Raw genomic sequence first — 11,436 nt, forward strand, 5'->3', positions numbered from 1 at the left:
ACTCCCTGAATAACTCAGCGGTAAACTTGACAGTTTATAACACTAAAAGTCAGAGTTTTATTCCCTGTGGATAGCCCATTGTGCAATTTATGAAAAAAAAGGAAACAAATAAGCATTATCTTTTAAAAGAATATATTATTTACACTTAATTACATATTGAAAAATCTGTAATAGACTGGAAATATTTTTCAAGTGTAGACCTGTCTAGTAATAAACCTTGAATATAATACTTTTAAATAATAGCATTTATTCAAATATTAAAAAGTAATAAATATTGAAGTATTACTTAAATTCGACAATGTCAAAATTTGTTATATTAAATAAATGTTTTAACAGCGGATTATTTCTATTACACTATGCTTCGGCCCATCATGGCCAAGTGGTTAGGGCGCTCGACTCACAAACTGTGGATCGCAAGTTCGAATCCCTGTCGTTGGTAAAAGAGTAACCCAAGAGTTGGCGGTGGGTGGGGATGACTAGCTGCCTTCCCTCTTGTCTTACACTGCTAAATTATGGACGGCTAGTGCAGATAGCCCTCGTGTAGCTTTGTGCGAAATCCATAACAAACAAAGAAACACTATGCCTGTTTTGCCTCACACCACGTGGTAACTGACGCTCATGTACACACCCGAACTCCAATTTTAACAGCATAATGTTAAGGTTGGGTGTTGTACTAGATTATTAAAACTTGTAAAGACAGCGACAGTTTTTTTTAATTCATCTTGAATAGTAATATTTTTTGACATAGATACATTAACTTTCTTTAGGCACTGTTTATGCAGGTATGTGACAATTAAGGGATTTGACTAATAACTTGCTATTTTCCATTTTCGATAGCTTATTTCCTTGTTTGTTTTTCTTTCCAATTTTGTTTTTCTATGTTTGGTTAAGAGTGAATGACTATATATGTTGAATCATAGTTTCAAATGTGAGACGTCGTAGTCTTCAACACTCATTGGTGATCCTAATTTTTAAATTCACATTTTATGTTTGCTCTCATTTTACAGGTATCCTCACTGTACAGATTACCCTCTCCTACTAGGATATTTTATCTCATTCCTCGAAATGTAAAGTGTACCCTGTATATGCAACACTGGTTCTTATTTGCCAACTCGTTCTACTTTATGTTACTCATACTAAATTAAAGTCAACAGTTTCATTTATTCGAACATAATTCATACAAAAATGATATATATTTGTATGTTCTTTATAATATTTTTATTTATTTAGTAATAATTTGGCTAAAGTTAAATAGCAGAATTAAACTGAAAAACGGAGTTTATTTCAAAAACGCTTTGTCTATTTAAGGTAATAATAACCGTGCCCTTGTTTTTATAAAAAATGTTGTCGGTTTTTAAATAATTGAATTCTCCTTTGAATTTTAATATCCTCTTCATAATTTCAATTTCTTGAAGTTTTTTCCAAACCTTCTAAGTTTTGAAATATATCAAGCTAAAATTCTTCATCATGTAAGTTCATCTTTCAACCTCATAATAATAGGTTAAACAACATTAAAACTGTTTAAAGTTGGTACATGTCGCCGAACTGTCGAGATCGATTTGTTGCTGCAGTTTAGTTTACATGTTTCTGTGTTATAAAATATCTATTCATTGTAAAAGTTATATTGAAAAATGTGAGGATTTGTCAACATTTCATATAAAAGCTGAGAAATTGATTACAGCAAAACAAGTAGCGGAGAGAGGCACTCACGACTCATTTTTTAAGACTTAAAACAAATTTCGTGTGAAAAAAAATGTATCTAAACACACAAGTAATAGAATAATATATATATATATGTATATGTATATACAAAACAAACGTTACAATTTATATTTTTTACCGTTTCATTAAAATTATAAAAACTAAAACGCATCTGTTTAACTATATTCCTATACATTTATGTATACGTATTGCTTGTTTGTTGAATGTCGCGCCGGGTTACTGGAGGGCTATCTACGTTAGCTATCCATAATTTTAACGTTACAGACTAGAAGGAAAGCAACTAAGTTATCACAAACCAACTCCAGCTCTTGGGCTACTTTTTACCACCGCAAAGTGAGGTAGACCGTTACATTATTACGCCCCGACAGATGAAAGAGCAAGTATGATATATATATATAAAATATTCATGATATTTCGGTTGAAAGGACCAACATGATCGTTGACGGGTTCATAAATATGTAGACAAGAATTTAATCCTAATACATCTCAGAGTAAATATATTAACTGCGCTCTAGAAGATCATGACCATATATATGTATAAAATATTTGTGAGGTTCAGTGCTTTGCGTCCCGTTAATACTCCTCCCATACAGAAAAAAGAAAACGTGTTCCGCACCTTAAGGCTAAAGGTCTATTATAACAGTGACGGTTAAATTCCAGTATAGGATTATAATAGCTCAAGAGCTGGTGGTATTAAGCAGCTGCTTTTCAAAATTAGGAAGGGCTAACGTAGATAGCCTTGGAGAAGCTTTGGGTGTAATTCAATCAACAAACAATATTTTGTTTACAAACATATATATATATGTATATACATTTGTGTATGTTATCAAACTTCAATAACGTCTAAGAATTAAGCTTAAACACATTTTTTATATTAAAAACCTATAGCTTCAAACAATTTATTTTCTAATATTAAAAGTAAACTATAAAAATGACAAACACTTCACAACGCTAGCACATCGAAATAAAAACTAAAATATAAACAATTAAAAAGCGTACAGCATTAAAATAATTTCACAATAAAATTTATTATAACTAGGGACCATCTCTACAAATAATACATATTTCAATTACCTACGCCACCATCCAGAAGAACGAAAGTTGAAGTTTGATTTACACACCTATGGCGCCATTTAGAATAATTAAACAAATATCCAGTACTTCGTTTCTTCTAAACCTGGACCAACCTCCCTGTTTAACACAATGTATTTGATTTTTTTTCAATATCTATAGTTTCCCTAATATTTAATTAACATATTAATTCCACCTGATTTATTAGTTTAATATTATTCCAATATATAATATGAAACGTGTTTGCCACATGTTCTATTAAGGCCGACTCAGTTACTTTATATTTTTCTACCCCATTTTTATGTTCCTTGATCCCACATTTCAAATTTCTGCACGTTTGGCCAATGTAAAATTGACCACAGACATAAGGAATTTTATAAATCTCACACTCATCAACATCTTTATCTTTTATACCGGTCAGAATGTTATTGAACCATAATAACTTTCCTTTTACCTATGTATATTATGACATTTTTAATTTATTGTTATGTTTTATGCATAACCTATTAATGATTTCAAGATCATAGCTTCTGTATCTGGCTACATGTTTAAAATAAATAACTATAATCTTAAGTCACTATCATGAGTGTAGATTTTTTAAGATCTAAATATAATTGTAGAAAAGGAAGATAATATGCTATTATCTCACTACTGATCAAACAATAATGAGGGTCTAAGTATTTTATTGGACCCGGCATGGCCAGGTGGTTATGGCGCTCGACTCGTAATATGAGGGTCGCGGGTTCGAATCCCCGTCACACCAAACATGCCAACCTCCGCCTTTGCCTGGTCCCAAGTCCAGCGGGGCGTGGGGCTAGCAACTTCACCCCGTAAAAACCAACCTACTACAAGTAACTGCAACAACAACTTTCCGTTGGTGAGGTGTTGTTACGGCCCTATGCTCCACTGTGAGTTTACAGGAATAATAAAAAAAAAAGTATTTTATTACTGACCAAAATTAAAAGTTTTGTTTGTAATTAAGCACAAAGCTACACAATAGGCTATCTGTGCTCTGCCCACCAAGGGTATCGAAACCCGAATTTTAGCGTTCTAAATCCGCAGACATACCGCTGTGCCACTGGCGGGCTAATCCAAATAAAGCAGCGCATATTAATAAAACCAGAGAACTGCATTTCGTGCAAAAAGTATTTTATTTTTACAAGTACACTAAATTACATTTCTAATGTGCAAATTTGTATTATTTTATTTAAGAGTTGAGATTTAATAACAGCTCTAACTCAATCATTCATTCTTCGTTGCTGACGTCACGACGCCGTCTACCAGGTCCACCAGCGAACTTGGCAGCTGCTAATCCCATCAGATGTTTAGCAGCTTGGCTTTCAGAAAATCCACGGGACAATCCTAAGTCCAGTCCTCGCTTCTCACTAAATAATATCGGAATAAAAGATAGTCAAAACTTGATGCATTGTTTATGCAACAACAAAAAGTGTCCAATGGAATAGTATTACAGAAAACGAGGAAGCTGTCTGTGTAGTGTTTGCAATTCACAACATTTTAGTCAAATTTGTTTAAAATGGATCGAAAGCTTAACAGGAAATTAGTTAATACAACTGAACTGATATCTTGTTCATTAATATCTGTAGTAAAATATAATCTCAATTCTAGACCTGAAAGAGTCTTTGCTCTGAAAGCTGCCTACATTATAGCATTGTTATTTAATTGAAAATATTTAGCATTGTTTTACCTATGTCTTACTTTTCCCTTCAATTTTATCGGATATTAGAATATTTATTAACAATATCATGTAATGTCGGTTTCATCAAGTTATATCTTTTGTTATATATTTTCTTTGATGATTAATTAATTATAATAATATAAATATTATTGTACTTTTAGTAAGACACTAAAAAGAAAGCTCGCTTTTTACGTACGTTTTACCGCTGTCAGAAGCAAGCAGATTCTCCACTACTCCGGTCAAGACTCGAACGACTTCATCAGGGTGTTCAATTTCCACCAGAGTGCGCTTTAACCTAGATAACAGATGAGGCAGTAGTGTGAAACAGAACTAAATCAAATACAGATACATTTTGAAAATTTTCGTCTTATCGTCTATCTTGCTTTTCGTATTTAAGAAGAAAACTAGATGAATTTATGATAAAACGACAGACTAGTTTCAATATATACTTATTGGTAGGGTTCTTCGCCGGTGTTTTGGTAACATAAGGATACAAATTTTAATGAAAAAAAATTACTATCGAGAAATATGTTGTTAAGAATAAAGTCACCATGCCCAAAGCAATCTTATTTTTCTTATCTAGTTGTAGAGTACTCTTGTTTCGAGAGTAGTATGCACCTCTTGTTTGGCCTAAAGAGACAAATAAGTACACTTAATTTGGGCCAAATAACGAACGAATTCTTCTTGAGTTCTCTCCAACTCAGATGCTTACTAATTTGTGACCTTTACCAATAAATAGAAATCCCACTAGAGAACTTTGCATTACAGAGTTTGTCTAGATTTATCGACTACGTCTGTGGAATAAATCACACCCCAATTATTACAATCCAATAAGGTTTTTCTGTTAACAAAGCTGAGTCTCCCCAACCGTGTTTTATTTGAAATAGCTTCGGGTTATTTGGTGCAATGATTGGCTCATCAAACAAACAAAGTACCCAAACTGAAGAACAGAGTAAACTTAGTCCAATAACAGTTGCTCAACTAGACTCACTGGAGAAACAAAAAATTCCCTTTTATAACTAAATCAAAGTGAATAATTCATAAATTGAACACCCAAAATATGAGGTTAAGGACCAATCCATTTTAAACTTTCTACATTATTCGTGTGATCTATTTTTACCAGTTTTTCCTTGATTTAACTGTTTAACCCTAATTGTAAAATTTCGGAAATACATAGAATGAATAAATCCATGTATTTAGAAATGATGATTTGTCTTCAGACTATCTGGTTTGGAAGCAGATATATTCATTCCAAATTAAAAAAAAAGGTTGACTATTTTTTATCAGTATTTCAAAATTAAAATATCAGAAACGATGTGGTTCAGTATTAAGCTGAAATGTGAAATAGGTTGTATTTCTCAAACAAAAGCAGTGTTCCAAAACAAAAGTTTGATTTGAACTATTCTGTAAAATTTTAAAGATCTGTGTTTATTCAAGTACAAACCAAAATATGCCAAATTGTGTGTTACAAAGCTACCGAGATATGGTTTTTACTGTGTATGTTAGTATATATATATCTTTCCTATGACTTTAATATCCTTGTAATTTTCAATTTTTAGTGCATTCTCTGTCCTAGAATTTCGCACACAGCTATACAAAAGTGATATCAATGCATAGCTGCACTAATAGACTAAAAGCAAGACAACTAGTGAACAGCACCCGCAAACAACTCTGGAGATCATATTATCTGATCTAATAGTGTGAAGTGACGTCACTGTTACAGCAAGATCACTTTCCAAAAATGCGCAGTTTTTTTAGAGGCAACAAGAAGTTAACTGTGAATCCTTAAATTCACGTATCAGACAAGCTATCCAGTAAGTTATTAGCGTTATACTGCCTCACAAAGCTATCCAGTAGGTTATTAGCGTTATACTGCCTCACAAAGCTATCCAGTAGGTTATTAGAGTTATACTGCCTCACAATATTTAATTCCACATACACCCTGATGTAAGTTAAAATAATGTAGTATGTTCCATTTTTCAAAATTATCGATTGGAGAGTGATAGTGCGAGTCCATTAGTCCATTCCAGAAAATATAACTAAAGGTTTCTTGTCTAAAGCTTTGTTAGTAGCTAGTAAACTTAAAACCTAGAAAGTGTATTATACATGCAGACCAAAACAGCAAGGCTACTGTAACTACTTTAAAACTATTAGACAAATGTTATGATCTATGTGGCATTCATGAATGATTACAAAAAAGTAACACAAAATTTATATGGAAAATTAGTTTGCTTTTTCTATATAACATGTATACATACATATGCACGTTCTTAAAAGTGTAACGGTCTTCCTTGCATTTTAAATATTTCAACTAAGGAAACAAACCTACATGTTTTCAATTGTTGATTTTATTATGTTGTTATTGAACAGTGAGTTGACAGTGTATATCATGAAATAGATGCAAACTTACCTCTAGAGTGATGCAAAAATTCAGCTGAAAGTTTCACCCTTCTGTCAGGTAGGTTCTTGCTGCTGCCTGTGAGGTCGAATTGCAGTGCTGTTGCCAGACTTCTCCGCTTTATATGGAAATCATTTGGTAGAAAATGCAGGATTGACGCCCGTTATGACGTCACTTTCTACACTTTTGTTATTGGTTAAGGAGATCACAAGGATTCAAGAACATTAATACAACATTGAAAGAGACGCTGTTGTGTGTACAAGTTGTGGCTAAATTCCAAACATTCGCGTACTAAATATCTTTAAGTACGGTTCTAGGTCCGTCTGATTGTATGGTGCTAAATATTCTTAGGATTTGGTTCTGTTTTATATGTATGCTGTCATGGAGTATGTATAAGAACTATTTTACACCAGTTAATTAAAACGACCTTGGCAGCTGAGATTTTTACAAGAAAAATTGTTTAATTGTTATTAACATATTTTGATTATCTGTTCTAAAATTTCCTCTTATTGTTGACGGTGGTTACAGTGCGTCCATTAGGAAGCCTTTAATTACCATAAGATAAATAAAACACTCTAAGAAGATCGAAAACTAAGTGATAAAACTTTTAATAGAACAAATATTATTCAATTATTCAGCAAAACCCTGCACATATTTAGCTACCCATAAATACCCAGTAGAGTTTTGTTATTTAGAAACTACCTTTGTTGGCGTTAAAATCCTTGAATTCTTTATATAAGATGAAAAAATACAGTTATATCTGTTTTATATAAAATAAATGCGTTTTATATAGAATATGTAACATAATATTGGTAATTTCATGGCCGTAGTATATTTTTCATCATTTAATTTCTCTAGTGCACATTTGTGTATAGAAAACATTTTAATACTAGAAATAAACGACCTTATAACATAAAATTTGGTATTTTTTTATTGAACACTCAACGATTCGCTTTCCACTAAAACACAAACCGTAACTGACCGTTCAAAGCTTCAAATGGTTAAATAATATATTCTAATCAAATCTATAGTGTGCATTTCTACAGCGTGCGTTAGACATAATAAGAAGCAAAGCTTATTGTTGAAAGAAAAGTATTTTTGTTTATTACAGGTAACAGTTAATTATTAGGATTACGGCCAAATATATCGCTAAAAGCGAGGACATCGAGCTGATGGAGCAAACGATTCTATTTTTTTGAAGTAATAATGGAAAAACATTATTTTTAATTATATTCTATAAAAGTATCTTGCTTTGATGAGAAGTTAGTATTGTAATAATATAACTCATTCACGTTAATTTTTGTAATATAAGTATTTCTCTAATTCTATTATTCATTTAAAACATTTGTTTTTAAGATTCATTCCAATTTTTGTATTATTTGGTAATTAAATTCTATTTTAGGTTTATACTTATGATATTGGTGCTCATTCAAATTTATTCTGATTATACTATGTTTTGTTACTATTTTGCTGTAGCGACTAACATATTGAGAAAATACCTTTTAAACTATTTGAAATATTCTACTAACTTGTAAAATAACAACATATAAACGTAGTGGCTTCCTGAAGTGCCCGGCATGGCCAGGTGGATAAGGCGCTCGACTCACAGTCTGAGGGTCGCGGGTTCGAATCCGCATCCCACCAAACATGCTCGCCCTTTCAGCCGTGGGGGCTTTATAATGTGACGGTCAATCCCACTATTCGTTGGTAAAAGAGTAACCCAAGAGTTGGCGGTGGGTGGTGATGACTAGCTGCCTTCCCTCTAGTCTTACACTGCTAAATTAGGGACGGCTAGCGCAGATAGCCCTCGTGTAGCTTTGCGCGAAATTCCAAAAAACAAACAAACAAGCTTCCTGAAGAAGATGTTCTGGAGATCTTATAACCTGTTTTGCCACGCGATGATAAAAAATATGTATATTTTCCATCCTTTATCTATATAAACGTTTCCGTAAAAGTAAAACAAAAATCATTCCATCCTGTGTTATCGTTAAACGTACTAAGGAAAATGTATTCAAACTGAATCTTTTTAAATCTCTTTTTGTTCTACAATACGTTAGTGGCAAATAATGTTCATTAAATTTCAGTTTAAATTTCGAAGAATAATATAAATAAAATTTTTCTTTCGTGTGTCACTTGTCAAGCCAAAGACTTAATTGGTATTGATAGAACCTAATTAATTACTTAATATTATAGATGCTTGTTCTAAATACCTAAAAAAACACAACAACATTATTTGTAGGACGCACTTGTTCTAGATAATCGGATTAAACAGGTGGTTATGACATAGAGCTAAATAGGTGTTAGGATTTAGAAGAGAAGCCCAAATAATCCAGTCAATTTTCCATGCAATAATAAGTTCTGGAGTTAAGGATTCTCTAGTTAAAACTGAGTTTGTTTTTATCGGATTGACGTTTCTTGTCACACCAATTTTTCTGGACGTGATACAGTAAACACGGGTTCTTTCTTGTCATTCTTAAAAGCATCAATAAAAAGAAATAAAAAAGGTAATAACAAAAAAGGCTTGTGCCTGTTAGACTTATATTATATACACACAGCCCTTGTAAGATTTCTGGTTTTGATAATCATAGAAATGAAATAGAATGTTCAGTTCAGACTTTTAAATTTTCAAGATGCTCTGGATTGTTGTCCACTTTGTCCACGTGCAAGACTGGTCCTCAGAAGGATGACGTTGTAACGTCGAAACATGTAGAGTCGTCAACTTTTTGAAAGCCATAGATAGGCTTAAATAAAATGTTTTTAATTGTGTACCAGTTTAATGTTGAATATTATTTATGATTTTAACTTTATACACAAGTGCCAAAATACTATAATTAAATAAACGTTATAATATCGCTAAGATATTTTTTACGATAAAATACAGACCGAGTAAGAGGATTTAGTGAGTAAAGGGAATAATGGATTATTTTTTCCATACCTGATGTGCTCGCATTGTTCCTGGTCCAAACAAAACTGTTTCTGCTACAAAGAGGAAGAAATGTTATTTCCCCGCATATTGTGGATCTCAGGCTATTTGTAATTTCATGGAACAAAAAGGTTTCCAAAATGTTTTCCTGTATCTGTTCCCTGAAAGTTTCAAACTGATTAACACCACCAATAAGTGTCGAGGTGATTACATCATTATTACAGGTGTTAATCAGTTCCTAGACTTTTATATTCAGAACAGTTAGAGTCGAGAGCGGTTTGTTGGTTATCGTATCGGTCTGTGGAGCTGAGGTTCTGTGGTTGCGTCCCGTTACCGTAAAAAAAATATTGTGCTACGCGCTTTGGGGCAGTGAGTGCGTTATAAGAGTGACCGTTGAATTCCACTATTCGTTCTGACAAAAGATGGCGGTTGGTTGTATTGACCAGCTGTCTTTCCTCTAGCCTATCACTATATTTTACTACATTATAAAAGGTAATTATATGCCAAGTTTTAATTAAAGACTACTTCAATTTGTTAAAAGGATTATTTTATTTTCTCAACAAACAAAATTTGAGCGCACTAACTCTGCTTTAATTGGCAAGATCTACGAATTGTCTTGATTTAATAGGATCCTTTGTATTGAAAAGTTCCTTGTTGTGCTTGTATCACAGCCATATTTCTCGCTTACCTTTTTTTCATAACTTCACGCACAGATACTTTGAATATAGACATAAGCAACAACAATGAAACTGTTGATATATTGTTTTGATAATTGTCAAAACCCATAGGATTTCTTTATCAAATTGAAACATTCTTTCATAATTTATCATTTCATTACAAGTTACAAATTTTACAGTAAAAAAGAGTATTTTTAAAAATATTCTTCCTTACTGTAAAAGTTGTAACTTGAAAAAACTAATATTTATAACCAGTAAGTAAACTCAACACGAAACTGCTAATTCGTTCATCTTTATACCCCCTGAATAACTCAGCGCTAAACTTGACAGCATAAAACGCTAAAATTCAGGTCTTGATTCTTCGAAGAAAGCCCAATGTGTAGCTTTATGGGAAACAAGAAACAATAAGCACTTATCTTGAAAATATATAAATTTTTGCACTTAATTATACATTCAAAAGTCTGTAATAAACTGTAAAACTTCTTCTTGTGTAGATATGTCTAGTAATAAAACCTGAATATAATACTTTTAAATAATAGCATTTATTAAAATATAATAAATATTGAAGTTTTACTTAAATTCGAAAGTGTCAAAATGTGTTATATTAAATAAATATTCTAACAGCGGATTATTTCTATTACATTATTCCTGTTTTGCCTCAAACCACGTGGTAACTGACGATCATGTACACAACCGAACTCCTGTTTTAACAGCATAATGTCAAGGTTGGGTGTTGTACTAGATTATTAACCTTTGTATACACAGCAAAAGTTTTTTTTTATTTATCTTGAACACTAATATTTGTTGACGTAGATATATTAACTTTCTATAAGTACTGTATATGCAGGTATGTGACAATTATGAAGTTTGACCAATAACCCGTTGTCGTCCATTTTAATAGCTTATTTCCGTGTTTCTTTTTCTTTACTATTTTGTTTTCCTGCGTTTT

The 11,436-nt window shown here is 32.2% G+C and overlaps 1 protein-coding gene across 4 annotated transcripts in view; it reads right to left on the reverse strand.

Annotated features, from left to right (window-relative positions):
• The window catches only part of LOC106476825 (diuretic hormone class 2-like), a 36,955-nt gene that overhangs the window by 13,044 nt on the left and 12,475 nt on the right, over window positions 1-11,436 (reverse strand). The window contains exons 3-4 of one of the 4 annotated variants that reach the window (XM_022381387.1): window positions 4,686-4,784; window positions 3,973-4,178 (exon numbers count right to left, since the gene is read on the reverse strand). The exons of 1 other annotated variant lie outside the window; for it this stretch is intronic. In XM_022381387.1, coding sequence (XP_022237095.1) covers window positions 4,040-4,178; window positions 4,686-4,784 — 238 coding nt within the window. In that variant the 3' untranslated portion in view covers window positions 3,973-4,039. Of the gene's footprint in view, window positions 1-3,972; window positions 4,179-4,685; window positions 4,785-6,899; window positions 6,959-11,436 lie in introns of those variants that run through there. 2 more of the 4 variants (XM_022381384.1, XM_022381386.1) reach the window with 2 other exon arrangements.

The sequence above is a fragment of the Limulus polyphemus genome, unplaced genomic scaffold, assembly GCF_000517525.1.
Source record: "Limulus polyphemus unplaced genomic scaffold, Limulus_polyphemus-2.1.2 Scaffold159, whole genome shotgun sequence".
Taxonomy (NCBI): Eukaryota; Metazoa; Arthropoda; class Merostomata; order Xiphosura; family Limulidae; genus Limulus; species Limulus polyphemus.